Below are 20,925 nucleotides of genomic sequence, written 5' to 3' on the forward strand. Positions count from 1 at the left end.
CTCCCCTTTTTATTTATTTATTTATTTATTTATTTGTTATTTTTATTATACCGAGTTTCATGATAGGAATCACATCAACCCGGTTTACAATTAACAATGTGAGTAAAGGCAGAGAGTAACAAAGTAAAGAACATTTCCCAATACAAGAACAAATATAGTATGAAACTTAACAAATATTATAACAATATTTTGGATGTGAGAAAGTTACAAAAAACATGGAAAAATAACTTGGATATGAAAGGGGAAGAATTGTAGAACGACTATAAGCATTTTTTTACCCCTGCCAAGTTTCTGCAGTGGCAACAGCAGTAGCTGAAGAAACTTAAAATCAACACAAGGCCAGAGAGCCATGAGGCAGCCCCTACCTTTTACCTACACAAGCTTATTCATTGCAGTAGCCTGAAAACCTGACTGGCCAGGGGTCCAACAGAACAGGTTTGGGAACCACTTCCCTAGGTCCTTCAGCCTTGCACACCCTCAATTAATTTTCAGGCTCATAGGCTTCCCTTGAGTTTTTATAATTTAACTCAACACATCCCTTCCGAAAACAGTCCTATAGAATCACATAATTGGAGGTCATACTTTTAAATATTAAACTTTGTTTTGCAAAATATATGCTTCAGAAATCGTCAGTCTGATGAATGTATGTTCTTTGATTTTTTGGAAATAAGACTGCAAAAAAAAAAAAAAAATCTCAAGAAATATCTAAATTAATCTATTAAAGATATTCATCCTATATTGGTTGAAGTAATCTCTGAAATGTCTGGCTGGGCTGAACTCGATTTTCCTGTTCATATCCCAGATCAGTCCAGACAAGTGGGTTTTGCATCCCTACCAGCAAATGGAGGCAGAGAATAAAAGGTTTTCAGGCACTGCTACTTAACCAAGAATGCCACCTGCAGTCCCTTAGATTTCTCTGTCTTCAGCAAATGGTACAGGTGCAAACCTGCAGTATGAACTTAGTTTAAAAAAAAAAAAAAAGAAATAGGGAAAGAACTGAAGACAGGTGCTCCCAGAAGTGTTAGGTTCCTTCGTGTGCTATCCCTCTGGTTGAGTGTGTGTGTGTGGGGGGGGGGGGGGTTTGGTAATCCCTAGCCTGGCTCGACCCTTGATTTCCAGGGGGAGGGAAAGCCAGAAGCCCTGGTTCCCTCACTCCCCCAAAGCCTTCTCACCTGAGCACCCAGAAGCAGGAAAGTATGTCTTCCTTTTGTTTTTCTATCTGGGTTGCTCAGTGGCTGTTCCTTTATGGAAAAAAAAAAAAAGTAGTGCAGGCCTTCTTTCAGTGGTTGGCTGAGCATCGGGAGTGAGAAGGGAAGCAAGTGCGGCTCGAGGCCGGAACAGCACTGGTGGTGGTATTGGAGTTTTTTCTTCTCGCTCTGGGCTATTTTTGGCCATGGGATGCAATGCGTTTCATGGCACCTCCCGCAGGAAAGTTTGTCAGGCCTGCGGTGTGAGGTGATCAAGCTTCAGTGGAGCCCTATTATGTGCCAGCTATGCCTCAGCAGAGGGCTTAGTAGGCGGACGCTGTACGCAGTCTGCAGGCCCCGTCCAAGAGGCCCTATGGGACTTGAAGGAGACGGCGGCAATTTTGCCTCCAAGTGGCAGGAGGCTCCCCTCCTCTGCTTTCTCCAGTACAACATGAGTCTGGAGAGGATAGAGGGGGGCCAGGTAAGGACCTGGCGGATAAGGAAGACGGGTTTTCGGCAGATTTTGTGGTATTGCTACATGAGGCCTATTTCATTAAGAAGGAAGCCACCAGAAGTCCCAGAGTTCAGCTAAGAAGCCTCGAGCTGAGGTCCCTTCTAGGTCAAGAGGCATTCTTTGCCTGCTGGGTCTGGGACACTTAGGAGTGGAGGAAAAGTCTTCGGAAGATTTGGAGGGAAATGGTCCTCAGGGAGGATTCACGAAATGACCCAGATACTGATCCGGGCGCAGATCCTGCTACCTCCCTGGTGGCCAGTGACTCTGATGCGGAAGATGTTCCTCTCACAGAAGGCAATGACCCTAGGGCGGTGAGATTGTTCTGTAAGGAGGAGTTGCAGCCTCTCATCCCCCAGATGATGGAAGAACTGGGAATCAAGATCATGCAGGAGGATTCGGACGAGACTGTGAACCCACTACTGGATGGGCTATATGGAACACTACTGGATGGGCTATATGGAACGCCGAAGAATGTGAAGAAGCTGAATGACTGGGAATGGGATTTTCTGAGGCAGGTCTGAAGGTGGCCAGGGCTATGGCCAGATTCTTTCCCTTGCCGGAGGACACTTTAGAGGTTTGGAAGCTTCCGAAGGTGAATGCCTCGATGTCTGCTGTGACCAAGAAGGCGACCATTCCCGTGGCATGGTTGATGGCTCTAAAAGATATCTAGGACCAGAAGCTAGAGATCTTGCTAAAGAGGCTGTTTAAGGTCTCTGTTCTGAGCCTTAGAGCTGCGGTCTGTGTTAGCCTAATGCAGAGAGCTTGTTTACGCTTGATGCAGAAGGAGCAAGAGAAGACATCGGGGACCTCTGCTGATTCCAGCCAGGAGGCTCAGTTGGAGGCGGGAGCGGCCTATGTGGTGGATGCCCTGTATGATATGGTTTGGATGTCAGCCAGAAATATAGTGTCCACAGTAGCCGCTTGAAGACTCCTGTGGTTCCGTAATTTGTCAGTAGATGTATGATCAAAAGCGCAACTTTGCAGTCTTCCCTTCAAAGGAAAGTTGTTGTTCTGGGAGGATCTGGAGAAGCTGATGAAACATTTGGCAGAATTTAAAGGGAACAAATTACCCAAAGATAAGAAAGTGAGTAAGAAGACCTTTCTGCTGCGCACAGGCTTTCGGGAAATTAGATTTCGCTCACTTCTGGATCCACGCAAAAGCAGGGTTCAGGAAGGCAGCAGTCCTTTTGAGGGACACGTAGACTGGCCAGAGATATCACCGGACAGGGCTCCGGAGATGCTAAGTCTGTCCAGTGAAGGTGGGCTAGTCCACTCCTCCCTGGAAGCTGTCAGAGAAAGGTTGTCCCATTTTTACAAGGAGTGGACCAGAATCACTTCCAATCACTGGGTTCTGGAAGTGATAAAGAATTTTTGTGTCCCATCAAGGAAGCCTATGTGGTGTCCAGTTGTGCTTCGCCCATCAAGTGGGTGGCGGTGCAAACACATTGCTAAGACTGCAACATTTAGAAGCCATCATCCTGGTTCCTTGGAGAGAACAAGGTCAAGGAAGTTATTTGGTTTACTTTGTGGTTCCCAAGAAGGAGAGTGCCTTTCGGCCCATTCTAGATCTCAAAAAGGTCAATGCGTCCTTGCAGGTGCCGCACTTTCATATGGAGACACTGCGGACAGTGATTGCAGTGGTGCACAAGAGGGAGTTTCTCATGTCCTTGGATCTAACTGAGGTACATCTGCACATTCCCATCAAAAGTTTCTGCGCTTCACAGTGCTAGGAGAACATTTTTGGTTTCAAGTGCTTCCCTTCGAGCATGGCGACCGCACCAAGAATGTTCACGAAGATGATAGTGGTGGTAGTAGCTGCGGCGGCCCTCAGAAGGGAAGAGATATTAGTGCATCCGTACCTGGTCGATTGGTTCATACAGGCGAAGTCAGAGATGGAGTGTCACTGTTCCAAGTTATGAAGTGCCTAAGGTCCCTGGGCTGGGTGATAAACTTGGCGAAAAGCCATCTGGAGCCATCTCAGTCATTAGAACATCTGGGGGCACGATTTGACACCCAGTTAGGCCAGGTGTTTCTTACCCCAGAGAGGGTGGTCAAGTTGCATTCGCAAGTAGTTCGGCTGCTGAATCTGTTGGTTCCCAAAGTCTAGGATTATATAAAGTGCTAGGTTCCATGGTGTCTATCCTGGAATTGGTGCCATGGGCCTTCTACAGAAGGTGCTCATTTCCCTTTGGAATCCGTTGTCGAAGAAGTTTCTGCTACCATTGCCACTCCACGGGGAATCCAAATCCAGTCTCTCGTGGTGGCAGGTTCGTTCCAGTTTGGAGAAAGGAATGGATATAGAGGTTTCGGACTAAGTGGTTGTGACCACAGATGCCAGCCTCAGTGGTTAGAGAGTGGTATGACAGGGATCGATGGCCCAAGGACAGTAGTTGCCAGTGGATGCTTCCTGGTCAGTTAACCATCTGGAAACAAGAGTGGCTCAAAGGGTGTTACTTGTCTGTCTTCCTCAGATTCAGGGGCGTCCAGTGCACGTGTTCTCAGACAGGGCAATGACACTGGCCTATATCAATCGTCAGGGCAGAATAAAGAGTAGTCTAGTGGCTCAGGAGGTTCAGGAACTCTGCCTGGGCAGACTAACATCTAGTAGTACTAGCAGCTTCGCACATGGCAGGTGTGGACAATATGCAGGCGGACTATTTCAGCAAGCAACAGCTGGACCTGGGAGAATGGGAACTGTCAGCAGAGGCCTTTGTCCTCATTCGGCGTAGGTAGGGTGTGCCCCAGTTCGATCTCATGGCAACTCGGAAGAATGCCAAGGGATCAGGTTTTTCAGCCACCGGAATGAATTCAGCTCTGAAGATATCAACACTCTGATTCAGCCATGGCCAGTGAGACTTCTGCTTTATGTATTTCCCTCGTGGTCACTTGTAGGTCGGGCGTTACAGCGCATCAAACAACATCCAGAAAGAGTGATCCTGGTGGCGCCGGAATGGCCGCACCGTCCGTGGTTTGCAGATCTGGTTCAGCTGGCTGTAGATGGTCCCATCCTGTTAAGCCACCGGAGGCAATTGCTACACCAAGAGCCCATATTTTCGGAGCAAGCAGATTGCTTCTGTCTAGTGGCCTGGCTTTTGAGAGACAGTGCTTCCATTTGAAGGGATACTCAGAGCCAGTGATTACTACTCTACTTCAGGCTAGAAGGTCTTCTACTACCATGGTGTATATCTGAGACTGAAGAGTGTTTGAGTCTTGGTGTAGAGCCCATGATGTGTCTGTGTGTGTGTGAATGGAAGGCTGTCTGGGATATGTGTGTGTAAGGAAAATTGGTTCTTACCTGCTAATTTTCGTTCCTGTAGTACTATGGATCAGTCCAGACAGTGGAAAGGAGGCTGAACCCACCGTCTGGACTGATCCATGGTACTATAGGAACGAAAATTAGCAAGTAAGAACCAATTTTCCTTTCCCTGTATGTACCCGGATCAGTCCAGACAGTGGGTTGAGCCTCCTTTCCAGCAGATGGAGACAGAGAAAAACTCAAAAGGTATCCTATATCAGGACAGTGCTCCCCCTGGGTCCCTTCAGTATTTCTCTGTCTCCAGCAGATACAGATAGCAGAACCTGTGGTTCCCTTTCTTTGTAGCAGGTTTTGGTTTGCAGAAGTTCTTCTTCCTCCTTCTCTAGTTATAAAGGATCAAGCAAGTATTGGTTTAATTCCCAGTGTTTAAGAAGTAAAAAAAAAAAAAAAGTTTAGTCGTCAGAAGCAGTTTTGTTCTGACTCCTTGCTCTTGCTTGGGCCTAGGGGGGATCCTGTCCCCTTGATTTATTCAGCCTAAGACCCTTTTCCTGGATCATGTCCCTTTGATTTATTCAGCCTAGGACCCTTTTCCTGGTGGCCTCTTGCCTGGCTCTGGGGTGATACTGGTGGTCTAGTCCCTCCCCCATTGAGACCCTTGAGAAGTTTCATGCCTCAGGTTGAGACCCCTGAGAAGTTTCATGCCTCGGGTCTGTTGTCAGAGAAGTAAAATTCCTCTGTCAGTTTAAGCTGTCTTGGAAGAAAAAAAAGGAGGAAAGGTTTTTTCCCATTGATAGCAGGGCTGAATTAGCCCTGCTATCTCCTCAATCTGTTCTTTCCGCTCACGGGATCGTACGCGGGGATTCTTTTCTCCTCAGCAAAGAAGAAAAATGGCTAAGAAGATGGATCCAAGACCGTCTGGCTTCAAGCCTTGCTCATGTGGAAAAATCATGTCCATAACTAATGGACATGATTTTTGCTATTGGTGCTTAGGTGCCGAACATGAGCAGGTCTCTTGCCCCCACTGCAGCCGGATGTCTCCTAGAGCTCAGCGGCAGCGAGCTCAGCGGATCCAACAACTAAAATTTGCAACAGGGGGCTCTTATGCTCCTCCTTCGAAGGCCCATTCTTCTCCGGGGCCGCGGAAGGACAAGTCCCCAAAGGTAAGACGGGCATCATCGGTGGAGCAAATTCAGTTTGGGGGAAGTGCAGATGAGGAAAGTCGAAGGAAGAACTCAAAGGCTTCAAGAAAATCGAGGGAGCCGTCTGTGGGCCAAACGTCCGCTTCCCTGCCAGCGTTGACTTCAATATCGATGTCCACTGCTGGAGGCCAGTCGCTAAAAAGTGCAACGGCTCACACTAAAACAGCATCGAGGCCGAAGCATACTGAACTAGCCAAACACAAAGCGTCGGGACTGACGCACGGACCGCTTACAACGGCGCACAAAATGCCTGGAATGACGCCGACAACGTCGGGAGTGGCACATAGAGCATCGAAAGCGGCTCATGGAGCGTCGTCATCGGCACACAGAGCGTCGGGATCAACGCGAAGAGCGTTGGGATCGATGGGAGGATCATCAGGATTGGTGCAGAAATCCAGGCCTCCACTGACGACAGATAAACACAGTAGTCACATATTTCATAAATCGACTACATCCAGAGACGCTGTAAGAAAGGCAAGCAAAGGCAGGAAGGTTACATCTCCAGATGCCTCTAGCCACCACCATTCCCCAGCGAGTCTCCACTCTCGCTTGGGAGATGATTAATTCCGACTTACATCGCTTTCCTCTTCAGTTTCGTCCTTCTCATCTTTGAGAGTTCTATCAGATCTTTTGTCCACTTCACGAAGTAGATAACTGGGCGACGGTTTACAAGAACCCCTAGCCAAGAGACAGAAGGTAAACGAGGACTTACAAACACGTGCACAACCATATCACATTCCGCAAGCCCCTTCACCTCCTCGAGAACCGGGAACAGGAAAAAAGTCTCCCATGCCGCCTACGCGGGAAGTGTTCACTCAGCTGTCTCTTGCGCTCTCTGGGTTGTTTGAGGTAATACAATCCAATTTTCAATTGCCGCATGCCTCATCTGACAGCGATAGTGAATCTCAACACTTGTCTATTCCACCCTCTCCGGAGCAGATAGCAACATCACCAGCAGGAGAGCGGTCTCCTTTACAGTTAGACCCACTTCCTCCTCCTCAAGATTTACTTTTGCAAATGGACACAGATTCTCCACAATCCTTGCCACATACTTCAACGGGATACCCATCTGATTCTCCAGAAGATCCTCCTCAACCATACTCTCTTCCGGAGGATCTATTTTATCCAAAGTTTTTCAGAGAAAGTGGGTTCCACGTTACATTTACAGATTCAAAAAACACCTGATCCAAGGGCAGAAACCTGGACCTATTCAAGATATTTGATGTTCCTGCTGAACCCACATCTTTACAGTCACACAAAGTTTTAGACTCAGTATTGCAAAAATCTTGGGAGACTCCATTCTCGATTCCCCCAGTGCCGAGAAATACTGACTTAAAGTTTCGAATGAGGCAGTCCCCTTTTTACTCAGTGCCTCAACAACCGCATTCATCACTAGTAGTGGAATCAGCTATGTAAAAAGCTAAAAAGCACAGATTGCATGCCTCAGTACCTCCAGGTAGGGAACAGAGATTGCTAGATGAATTCGCACGAAAGTCATTCCAGGGAGCAATGTTGTCGGCTCGCATCCAGCAACATCAATTCTATATTGTTCAATATTTATTTGAATGTCTACAAACCATAAAGAACGCACTCCCTGGGTCAGAAAATCCTATACTCAACATAAATCAACCAGTGCAAGATTTGGAGGAGGGCATCCGCCACCTCCTTCGTACAATCTATGAAGGATTTGAATCTTCATCTCGCATTTCCGCATCCACGATTGCAGCACGAAGGCTAGGATGGCTACACTCCAGTGCTATACGCGAAGATGTGCATACTAAACTGGCGAATTTGCCTTGCAAAGCGGACAATCTGTTTGGTGACAAATTTCAAGAGACGGTGGCCAATCTAAAAGATCAGGCAGTAGCGATTCAGTCTCTAACACAACCATCCATGTACCAATCGAAACGCAGATTCTTTGCACCAATGCGCAAAACCCCTTACCAACGTAGACCATTTAGGCAGTACTCTTCGTATCGACCCAAACTTGTACTCAGCCACAACGCAATTCACAACAACAGCAGCAAAACAGGAGGGGACGCCCAAGGAGTCCGCGCCAGCAAAACCAACAAACTGCGTTATCCAACACGACGCATTCCTCTTTTTAATAATAAGACCACCATCACTATAGGTACCTCCTCCGGGCAGAATATAATCCCATCTGCAGGAAAGATTAAATGATTTCTTTTCTTCAGTGTTTACTGAAGAGGATGTTGGGGAGGTACCGGTACTGGAGAAAGTTTTCATGGGTAATGATTCAGATGGACTGAACCAAATCACGGTGAACCTAGAAGATGTGGTAGACCTGATTGATAAACTGAAGAGTAGTAAATCACCTGGACCGGATGGTATACACCCCAGAGTTCTGAAAGAACTAAAAAATGAAATTTCAGACCTATTAGTTTAAAATTTGTAACCTATCATTAAAATTATTCATTGTACCTGAAGGCTGGAGGATAGCTAATGTAACCCCCTTATTTAAAAAGGGCTCCAGGGGAAATCCGGGAAATTACAGACCGGTTAGCCTGACTTCAGTGCCAGGAAAAATAGTGGAAAGTGTTCTAAGCATCAAAATCACAGAACATATAGAAAGACATGGTTTAATGGAACAAAGTCAGCATGGCTTTACCCAAGGCAAGTCTTGCCTCACAAATCTGCTTCACTTTTTTGAAGGAGTTAATAAACATGTGGATAAAGGTGAACTGGTAGATGTAGTGTACTTGGATTTTCAGAAGGCATTTGACAAAGTTCCTCATGAGAGGCTTCTAGGAAAAGTAAAAAGTCATGGGATAGGTGGCGATGTCCTTTTGTGGATTACAAACTGGCTAAAAGACAGGAAACAGAGAGTAGGATTAAATGGACAATTTTCTCAGTGGAAGGGAGTGGGCAGTGGAGTGCCTCAGGGATCTGTACTGGGACCCTTACTTTTCAATATATTTATAAATGATCTGGAAAGAAATACGAGTGAGATAATCAAATTTGCAGATGATACAAAATTGTTCAGAGTAGTTAAATTACAAGCAGATTGTGATAAATTGCAGGAAGACCTTGTGAGGCTGGAAAATTGGGCATCTAAATGGCAGATGAAATTTAATGTGGACAAGTGCAAGATGATGCATATAGGGAAAAATAACCCATGCTATAGTTACACAATGTTAGGTTCCATATTAGGTGCTACTACCCAAGAAAGAGATCTAGGTGTCATAGTGGATAACACATTGAAATCATCGGTTCAGTGTGCTGTGGCAGTCAAAAAAGCAAACAGAATGTTGGGAACTATTAGAAAGGGAATGGTGAATAAAATGGAAAATGTCATAATCCCTCTGAATTGCTCCATGGTGAGACCGCACCTTGAATACTGTGTACAATTCTGGTCGCCACATCTCAAAAAAGGTATAATTGCGATGGAGAAGGTACAGAGAAGGGCTACCAAAATGATAAAGGGAATGGAACAGCTCCCCTATGAGGAAAGACTAAAGAGGTTAGGACTTTTCAGCTTGGCTCAGGGGGAATATGATAGAGTTGTTTAAAATCATGAGAGGTCTAGAACGGGTAAATGTGAATCGGTTTTTTACTCTTTCAGATAATAGACTAGGGGGCACTCCATGAAGTTAGCATGTGGCACATTTAAAACTAATCGGAGAAAGTTCTTTTTCACTCAACGCACAATTAAACTCTGGAATTTGTTGCCAGAGGATGTGGTTAGTGCAGTTAGTATAGCTGTGTTTAAAAAAGGACTGGATAAGTTCTTGGAGGAGAAGTCCATTACCTGCTATTACTTAAGTTGACTTAGAAAATAGCCACTGCTATTACTAGCAACGGTAACATGGAATAGACTTAGTTTTTGGGTACTTGCCAGGTTCTTATGGCCTGGATTGGCCACTGTTGGAAACAGGATGCTGGGCTTGATGGACCCTTGGTCTGACCCAGTATGGCATATTCTTATGTTCTTAGGAATGGAGATTGATAACAACCAATCAATGGGTTTTAGAAGTAGTAGAGAAAGGATACCAGTTACAGTTTGCAACGAAACCTCATCTCCCTCACTATCCAAAAACGGGGTTTTCAAAGCATCAACCCCAATTATTGAAGGAAATCCTATCTCTTCAGCATCAATGGGCAATCCGTTTAATTCCACCTCATGCCCGACACAGGGAGTTTTATTCACCTTATTTCCTAATTCCCAAGAAAACAGGGGGCCAGAGACCAATTCTGGACCTCAGGGAGTTGAACAAGCATCTGTTCAAAGAGAAATTCAAAATGGTATCGTTAAAGAACATCCTACAACTTCTTCAACCAAACGACTGGATGTGCTCCATAGACCTAAAGGATGCTTATACTCACATACCAATCAATCCTTCTTCCTGGCGTTACCTGTCTTTCCAGTACCAGGGCAGACACTATCAGTACCAAGTACTCCCATTTGGGCTATCGGCAGCCCCAGAGTTTTCACGAAGTGTATGGCAGTGGGCGTGGCTCACTTACGGAAACTGGGGATCCGCATATTCCTCTATCCGGACAATTGGCTTCTAGAGGCATCCACCCCAGAGATGCTCCAGCAACAACTACAACAAACAATTCAATGCTTAGACCGGTTGGGACTAATCGTCAACTATACAAAATCCGCCCTCACACCCACACAGGTACTTCAGTTCATTGGAGTTCGCCTGGATACCTTGCAGAGCAGGGCCTTCTTACCGAGGGACAGAGCTATGGAAATGTGCCATCTCCTACGGATCCCTCCGTGCCACTCCAAAACCCACAGCACGTCAGGTGCTAACAGTCCTGGGACACATGGCAGCAGCCATATTCACAGTCCCGAACACCAGGTTGCACATGCGACGGTTACAATGGGGTTTAAAGAGACAGTGGAAACGATATTCGCAACCGTTATTCACCAAGATAACCCGAAATGATAAGGGACATAGGCTGGTGGTTAAAAAGAGAACACTCGCCAAGGGTGTCATCCTGACAACCGATGCTTCTCGCAAGGGGTGGGAAGCACACCTGGATCATCTACAAATGGAGGGATTATGGTTCATCCCAGAATAAAACCTTCAGATCAATCTCTTAGAACTTCGTGCAGTAAAGAATGCCTCAGGTCTGTTGTCAGAGAAGTAAAATTCCTCTGTCACTTTAAGCTGTCTGAAAAAAGAGGAAAGGTTTTTACTTTTAATTAATCAATACCTTGGACAAGGACTGGCAGCTTATGGGGGAAAGAGCAGAGAGCAGTTTTCTCTCTCTCCCGCTCGCAGCAGCCAGGCACAGAAGGACTTTGCCGTTCCCATCGTGGAGCCTTAATCTGGTACTTCGAGTTCTCTGCGGGGCGCCTTTCGAAACCCTCAGGTGGGCCACACTCAAATACCTGACTCTTAAGACAGTATTTCTGGTCTCTATCTTCTCAACCAGGAGAATGTCCGAGCTCCAAGCCTTGTCTTGTAGGGAAACCATTTTTTCGCTTTTCTGATTCAGGTGTTTCCCTTAAAGACAGTACCATCTTTTTTACCAAAGGTCATGTCCTCTTTTCACTTAAATCAGTCAGTGGAGCTATCTGCCTTTTCTCCAGACGACATTGCGAGCACACCTGGCGGAGATCTAAGGTGCCTTGATGTGAAAAGAGTGCTACTGTAATACTTAGAAGTCACAAATGAGTTTCGGGTCTCTGATCATCTCTTTGTCTTATGGAGCGGACCCAATAAGGGGAGCAAGGCTTCTAAGGCTACCATCACTCGCTGGCTAAAGGAGGTGATTGCGTCGGCGTATATCTGTCTGGGCCGGGCGGTTCCGGAGGGCTTAAAGGTCCATTCGTTGCGTTCACAGGCTACCTCTTGGGCGGAGAGCCAGTTGGTCTCCCTGCAAGAAATATGCAGAGCAGCTATTTGGAAATCTCTTCATACCTTTGCTCGTCATTATTGCCTCGATGTACAGGCGCCAGTTTTTGTTTCCTTCGACAGACAGGTGCTTCGAGCAGGACTATCTCTGTCCCACTCTACTTAGGGAAGCTTTGGTACATCCCACTGTCTGGACTGATCCAGGTACATACAGAGAAAGGAAAATTGGTTCTTACCTGCTAATTTTCGTTCCTGTAGTACCACGGATCAGTCCAGACGGTAGGTTGAGCCTCCTTTCCACTGTCTGGACTGATCCGTGGTACTACAGGAACGAAAATTAGCAGGTAAGAACCAATTTTCCTTTCACACGCACACACACGCATGTGCACACATGCACACACACACATCCCAGGCAGCCTCACATTCACGCACACACAGACGCACACACACACCCATCCCAGGCAGCCTCCCGTTCACACACCCATCCCAGGAAGCCTCCCGTTCACACACACATAAATACATACACACACACATCCCAGGCAGCCTCCCGTTCACAAACACATACATACATATACACACACATCCCAGGAAGCCTCCCGTTCACAAACACACACACACACACATCCCAGGCAGCCTTCCATTCACAAACACACACACACATCCCAGGCAGCCTCCCATTCACAAACACACACACACACATTCCAGGCAGCCTCCCATTCACAAACACACATATATATATACACGCGCGCACACACACACACATCCCAGGCAGCCTCCCATTCACAAACACACATATATATACACGCACACACACACACACATCCAAGGCAGCCTCCCAGTCACAAACATGCATATATACACACGCACACATCCAAGGCAGCCTCCCATTCACAAACACGCATATATACACGCACACATCCAAGGCAGCCTCCCATTCACAAACACGCATATATACACACACACATCCACCCATTCATCCATCCCAGGCAGCCTCCCATTCAGAAACGCATATATACACCCGCACACATCCCCACCCATCCATCCAAGGCAGCCTCCCATTCACAAACACGCATATATACACACACACACATCCACCCATTCATCCATCCCAGGCAGCCTCCCATTGACAAACGCATATATACACACGCACACATCCCCATCCATCCATCCCAGGCAGCCTCCCATTCACACACGCGCACACATCCCCACCCATTCATCCCAGGCAGCCTCCCATTCACACACACATACACACCTCCATCCCAGGCAGCCTCCCATTCACACACACACACACACACCTATCCCAGGCAGCCTCCCATTCACACACCCTCTCATTCTAGGCAGCCTTCCATTTGCACACATACGCCCATCCCAGGCAGCCTCCTATTCACACACACACACCCATCCCAGGCAGCCTCCCATTTACACACACACACCTCCATCCTAGGCAGCCTCCCATTCACACACACACACACACACACCTATCCCAGGCAGCCTCCCATTCACACACCCACTCATTCTAGGCAGCCTTCCATTTGCACACATTCATCCATCCCAGGCAGCCTCCCGTTCACTCACACACATACAGTCATTCCTCCTCCGCTGCTGCCTGCCTGTACTTTTTACTTTGTGGAGAGTAGCCCTTCTGCAGCTTCTCTTCCTGTGCTGGCACCGCAGTAATTCAACACTCGTGGTGCTAGTACTTCCTGTATTCTCATCTCGCAAGAATACAAGAAGCTGTAGCACCTTGAGTGTTCAATATCGTAGGGCCAGCACCGGAGGAGGTGCTGCAGAAGGGCTTCCTCTGCTGTAACCTCCTCTTCTGCCGCCACCAGAACCGGGTCCACTGGTGGCATCATGGACCTCCTTCTGCCGCCGATGGGATTGGGTCCACTAGTGGCACCACGGGCCTTCTCTTCTGCTGCCAATGGAATCAGGTCCATCGGCGTCAGCACGAGCTTCTACCTTCTCCCGACACCACCCCCAACGGGTGTGCCACCCTGTGCAATTGCACGGTTTGCACACCCAGTGGCGCCGGGCCTAATCTAGACTGATCTGTGGTATTCCGGGAACGAAAATTAGAAGGTAGAATCAATTTTCTTTTTTCACCTTTACTACTCACTATAGGAAAAACATTCAAATTATGATGTCACCTCAGTTACAGTGACACAAAGTTCCTCCATTACTAGGCACTTTGTAAAATAACACACAAACCCTGCAAAGTCACTTGGAAACTATATAGCAATCTTGCTTTATCAATACAGCATGAACTCCCAGAACTCAAACAGCAACAACTCTGCATGAAAAGGCAACACTGTAAATATTCCACCTGGACTTAAAACACCAATACAACTTCTAGTGGGAAAACAGAACAAGCTGGACTATTGCAGATGCCTGAACAGAATCTACACGCTAGCAGAATACTTCACCTTCATCACACATACAGAACACAAGCAGAGCCTCACCAAATAAAGAATAAAGGATCACAAAATAGAAATATGCAGATAAAAACTGAATATTCTTTGTTCTGCTAGCCTCTCCAGTTCCTCTCCCCCAATTTCTGTTCTCTGCAGCGAGGACAACAGAGTGGGGTAACAAGAAAGGAGTGGGGGCTGTATTAAGGAGGGTTCTTTGCTTTGCACTGGGCTCTGTCTACGCCAGGCTTACATCCACTCCCATCCAGTTCTTTGCATGCTGCCTGGGAGGGAAGGGGCTGGAGTAGGAAGCAGAGGGATGATCTCTGCTGCCTGAGATCTTGAGCACTGGCCATTAGTGTCATCAGGACAGAGTCTTATTTGCTTATGCCGATAGGTAAAAGCAGCCTTGTAGATGATGCCCCTTTGGGCTTGACACTCGAGGCAGCCTTCCCACTTGCCCATCCTGAAGTCCCGGCTCTGTGGCCAGGTACTGTTCATCAAGGTCACAGGTGCTAGGTGGCCAGATGTTTGGGTAACAGCCTTGTTAGTTTATATTTTATAACGCTTGGTGGTAAGACATAAGGGGAGAGGATGGGTATTGGATTAAGTATGGGAAACTATGCTCCTGTACACAGGTAGTGAACCAAAGAGGAAAACAGCAAAAACGGATTTGTATAAGGAGCCATATCCTACAAGTGGTCAAACATTCATCCTCAGCTTTGTAGACCAGAATAACGGGGCTGAGTGGATGAGCCAGGTTTTTATCTTCCCTTGTATACAATGCTTCTCTAGCATAGGAAGACTTATGTTTTGGTAAATTGGTGCAATCCTGTGCAAGGATATGTGGCTTACAGGAAGCTCTCATTTATTTTAGATGACAAGGATCTCCCAAGTGTGCCACCACTGCAGCTGAGTGTCCCAGCTGATTATCCTGATCAGAGCCCTCTGTGGGTAGACAACCCTAGACAATATGGTAACTTGCTTTGCATTTTCCCTTCCACTGCCTGCCACACAGGCCGCTGTCACCAGATATGTTGTATTAGAACTCATAAATGGGGCAGCTCTCAGTTTACCAGGGACTGTTGTGTGTTTGAAGGGAGGGAAAGTGACTCTGAAGTTGTTTACAGCAGAAATAGAAGATGGTCATACATTATTTGTACATTGGGAAATTGATTCTGCTCCCTAAAACAGCCTCTAACATCGGGGTTACCTTTAGAAATGATTGCCTTCATGCCTTACATGTTGGGATGAGTCTTTAACTATAATTGTATGAGAGGGAATAGTGTGTAAACCAAAGCTGCTTATCTGTAACAGGTGTTCTCCGAGGACAGCAAGATGTTAGTCCTCATAGGGTGACATCATCAGATGGAGCCCAGTGAGGAAAACATTTGTCAAAGTTTCTAGAAACTTTGATTAGGCACACTGAGCATGCCCAGCATGCCCTATATCATGCGTCCATACGGGGTCTTTCTTCAGTCTCGTAGAATTATGATAAAATTTAAAAAAAATTAGGAGAAAACCAACTCAGCGGAGTGGCGGGCCAGTTTCATGAGGACTATCATCCTGCTTCCTTGGAGAACATCTGATACGGGTAAGCAACTCTGCTTTCTCAGATGATAAGAAGGATGATAGTCCTCACACATGGGTGAATGAATCCTTAGCTACAGGCTGCTCCCCAACACAAAAGGGGACAACAGACACCTAACCAGATGCCAGTGGGCACAACAACACTGGTGCTGTTGGTAACAGGGGGAGATAGCTTGAACTGAAACAATGGACCCTAGGTTGGGAGCGTTGGGTTCTACACCTCAAACAGGTTCCGAACAACAGACTGGCCGAACCTACTGTCATGTCGGCCATCCCTATCTAGACAGTAATGAGATGTGAATGTGTGGAGAGAACTCCACGTCGCAGCCTTGCAGATCTCCTCCATGGGAACTGCTCGCAAGTGGGCCACCAGTGCTGCCATGGCTCTGACAGAATGAACATTGACATGACTCTCAAGATGCAGTCTGCTAGCCAATTGGATATGTCTGTTTGGCAATAGCAACCCCCAACCTATTCTTACCAAAAGAAACAAAAAGTTGAGTGGACTGTCTATGGGCTTTTTTCCGCTCTAGGCAGAAGGCTAAGGCTCTCTTGCAGTCCAAACTGTGCAGTGCTTGTTCGCTTTGGTGCAAATGGGGCCTGGAAAAGAATATTTGCAGGATGATTGACTGATTAAGTGGAAATCTGTCACTACCTTAGGCAGGAACTTAAGGTGCTTATGCAAGGCCACCCTATCATGATAAAACTTAGTATAGGGTGGTTAAGTCACTAAGGCCTTGACCTTCCAGGTTAGGTACTTCAGGTCACAGGTGTACGGCAAATCAAAAGGAGCTTTCATTCACTAAGCTAACACCACATTGAGGTCCCAAAACACAGCGGAAGACCTTAGGGGAGGTTTCACTTGAAGCAGGCCCTGCATGAAACATACAACTATAGTCTCTGCAGAGATGGGTGTATCATCTACACCATGGTGGTAAGCACCATTTGCACTAAGATGAACCCTGGTTTTTAAGCCAGCCTCCAGTAGGTGTAGAAGGTAATCAAGCAAGAGAACGGATCTAGGGCCTTCTGCTCAAACCACATGGAAAACGTCTTCTACTTCAGTCCATAGGACTTTCTAGTGGAAGGCTTTCTAGAAGCCACCAGGACCTGAGACATATCCTCTGAAAGATCAAGTGGCTACAGAATTAACCTCTTAACATCCAGGCTGTGAGCAACAGGGCCTGGAAGTTGGGATACCACAGTCTGCCTTGATCTTGCATGATAAGATCTTGGTAAGTCCCCAGACTGATCAGTTTCCGGATGGGCAGCTCCTGCAGGAGTGGAAACCAGACCTATCTCGGCCAATGAGGGGCTATAAGGATCATAGTCCCTCTGTCCTCGCGAAGTTTCAAGAGACTCTTCACCCAGTGCTTCAAGAGACCCTTGCCTGAATGATGGGCAAAGGTGTCTGAGGCTGGTTTGCCTTTGACCTGTATAGGGAGCAGAACTGAGGAACCTTCCTGTTTCAGGGAGGATGCCAACAGATCTACATATGGGCTCCCCCAGATGTGGAAATCCGATTCACTATCCCCTGGTCCAGGGACCACTTGTAGGGTCTGAAGGCTTGACAGCCTGTACTCTACCACGTTCTCTATTTCAGCTAGGTACAAGGCCCTAAGCACCATCCCGTGGAACAAGGCCCACGACCAGATCTAGACTGCTTCCTGATACAGGAGATACAATCCCGTGCCTCCCTGCTTGTTGACATACCTTATGGCTACTTGGTTGTCAGTCTGGATAAGGTCAACTTTGTTGGATAACCGATCTCTGAAAGCGCATAGTGCATACCTGAATGCCCAGAGCTCCTGAAAGTTGATTTGACAAGAATGTTCCTGAGCGGACCATAGCCCCTGGGGGCCGAGCCCATCTACATGAGCTCCCCTCCCCGGGGTAGATGCAGCCATGGATAGCACAATTGGAGTAGGAAGACTCCAAAAGGAAATCTCCTGTTCTAGATTGGAAAGTACCTGCCACCAGGGTAAGCAGTCCCTGAGAGACGGGGTGACTCGAATGCAATTCTTGAAGCTCTGAGTGGCCTGGCACCACTGTGATCATAGGGTCCATTGGGCTCTGTGCATTTGTAAACGTGCCAAGGGAGTGACATGGACGGTTGTGGCCATGTGTCCCAACAGCCTCAACATGTACCAGACTGATACCCACTGCTGCAGTGGTCGCCAAAGCAACGGCCCTCTAGCACAGCAGAAAGGCGCTGACCTCAGCCATGACTAGCAGGGCTCTGATGAAATCCAATTGAGTTGATGGACTGAGATGGGACTTTTGAGTAGTTCAGAACGAACCCTAGTGATTCCAACACCTGAATGGTCAAGCATATGGACCTGATGGCCCCTGCTTGAGACGTGCTCTTGACCAGCCAATCATCCAGATAGGGGAAAACCATGCACTCCCAGTTTGTGGAGGTGCGCCACCACCATGGCCAGACATTTTGTGAAGACCCCTGGGGCAGAAGCAAGCCTGAACAGCAACACCCAGTACTGGAAGTGCTATTTTCCCACCACAGATCAAAGATACTTCCTATGATTAGGGAAGATCTCAAAATGGGTGTGTGCATCCTTTAGGTCAAGGAAGCATAGCTAGTTCCATTTTTGCAAAAGGGGGATCAAGGTGCCCAGGGAAAACATCTTGAACTTTTAAAACTTGTTCAAGGCCCTCAGGACTAGGATGTGATAGTCTTCCTGTTTTCTTTAGAATCAGGAAGTATCTGAAGTAGAAACCCCACCCTCTTTAACCTGGTGCCCTCTTAACGACCGCTCTGGCCATTAAGAGGGAGGAGAGCTCCTCTTGTAGTACCTCCTGATGCGCTACCAGCCCCCAATATGGGCATGGAGAGCAATTTGGCGGGAAACCCAATAGATTTAATTGATAACTCTGGCAGATGATGGACAAAACCCACTAGTCTGAGGTTACTCTGGGCCACTGGCTCACAAAGAATCGCAGCCTGCCCCCGACCGGAGGGTCTATTGTCCCAGCTATGGGGCAGCTGGCTTACGCTTCTTACGACTTAGTCAAAACCCTGTCCCCGGTGTTGCTAAGGACTGTCTGGGGCTTGGGAGCTCTCTGCTACCTGGGATGGCTGTGGGAGCTCTGATGGTGTTGACGGGATCGAGAAGGCGGAGGATAGTACTTCCTTTGGCGAAAAAAAGACTTTCTTGGCCCCGGCTTTGATGACCTCCTGGAGGAGGAGGCCAGGTCTGAAGTGCTGGTGGAGAACTGTTGGAGGGTTTCTTGATGGTCCTGGTGTTGGGCCACAGCATCCCTCACCCTGTCTGAAGAGATTCTCTCCAGTGCATGGCACACCAGCGAATCGTCCTGTACCTCTGATAGGAGATCCGAGGCCTGCAGCCATGCCATTCTGCAGCGCCAATTCCAATTATAGAGACCCTCGATGCTGTCTCGAAAACGTTGTAGGTCGCATGGACCTCGTGTCTTCCACACTGCAGACCCTTGTGCACCAGCAACATGAGGGTATCTTGCTGTTGAGGCAGCTGCTCAGCCTAAACCCTGTCCGCCTTCTTATGGGAGATACTGTGAGGGGGTATTCCCATATTCTCCATAGCAACTCCTTAAGGATCTTGTGTACTAGGACCGCCACGATCTCCTTAAGAGGCTCCACAAACTGAGAATACCCTAAGCCAAGCTGGAATGGGATGGCCTCCACTATCACCCTCACAAAATCTGCGAAAATTAAATCATCAGGCAGAGACTTCCTTCGCTCATCTGGAGGAAAAGGGTCTGATGGGAGGCTATCCAAATCCTCGGAGGAGGACTCCGTCTGATCATCCCCCCAGGGGTCATACTGTATGCCACAGGAGATGGGGCCCTAGATGCTTGGCCAAGTCCAGAGGGGCAGGCATCAATGGAACTGGACAGGGGACTGCCGGCCTCAGCAGAGCTTCCTCTGAGGAGGAACCGGCAACAGTGACCATATTGGTAGGGCATTGGTGCCTTCCTGGGAACAGACCCCAGCTGGGGTGGTAACTCACCGATGAGTACATTGAGCTTCTCCAGAAGTGGCACAGACTCCAGTGCTGTCAGTGCCACAGGACCGAATCCCTGCAGTGTGACACTCCAGCTCCTCCTCAAACATTGCTGATGCCAACACTGACTGGGAGGAAGGAGGGCTGGCCAGATCTTCTTTAGACACGTGAGTGGGATCGTCGACTGACACCAGGACTGGTGGATACCATCGCGAACCCCAGACATTGATGGAGGATGAGCACTCCTCGCCACGGGATTGCTTCAGGGGTATCGCTTCAAAAGCCGGTGACCCCGTGCCTGGCACCATGCATCAACGGGGAACATGCCAATGCTTCTTAGGCTTCCTTCGGTGCTCAGCCCATTCCTTCCCCGGTGCTGAGGTCGAGGACAATGAACTCGGTGTCCTTGGCCTGGAGATTGACAATGGTCAGTCTCCAGTGCCCCTATTCACCGGCAACCTCGATGGAACCAGCGGTCCCACCGATGTCGATGGCATGGTGTCCATTGGTGCAGCTTGGAGGTTCTTAAGTGCTGATGGCTCAGACTTCTTCAACCCAAAGGGGTGATCCATCTTGTTGAGTCAAAGCCAATGTCCCTTCGGGGTCATCTGGGCACACAAGTGGCAACCCTGGATGTCATGCAGTGCCCCCAGGCAGAGGATGCATACATGTGGATCGGTGATCGATGTGGTCCTCAGGCACTCGGGCCATCGGTGAAAGCTGGACATGGCCATGGCAGGGCAAAACAAAAGGGAAGGACAGAATGATGGTGGTGGGTGTTGATGGCCGACTGGCACCAAGGCACTACCACCACGGAGGCAATCGATCGCGAAATGAAACTTACCCAAATGCCAAAAATCCTGACTGGGGGCACTATAAGGAGGCAACGGACCAAAGAAAAGGATTGCAAAACAACCAAAGTTTTCCACAAGGCAAAAA

At 47.8% G+C, this 20,925-nt stretch overlaps 1 protein-coding gene across 4 annotated transcripts in view; it reads left to right on the forward strand.

Moving 5' to 3' along the window:
- Positions 1–20,925, forward strand: part of MED15 (mediator complex subunit 15) — a 211,183-nt gene that overhangs the window by 188,864 nt on the left and 1,394 nt on the right. For all 4 annotated transcript variants that reach the window (XM_029571062.1, XM_029571059.1, XM_029571061.1 and 1 more), the window contains one exon: positions 15,276–15,374. In XM_029571062.1, the coding sequence (XP_029426922.1) occupies positions 15,276–15,374 (99 nt within the window). The remainder of the gene's footprint in view (positions 1–15,275; positions 15,375–20,925) is intronic.

Source organism: Rhinatrema bivittatum, chromosome 11 (genome assembly GCF_901001135.1).
Source record: "Rhinatrema bivittatum chromosome 11, aRhiBiv1.1, whole genome shotgun sequence".
Classification (NCBI taxonomy): domain Eukaryota; kingdom Metazoa; phylum Chordata; class Amphibia; order Gymnophiona; family Rhinatrematidae; genus Rhinatrema; species Rhinatrema bivittatum.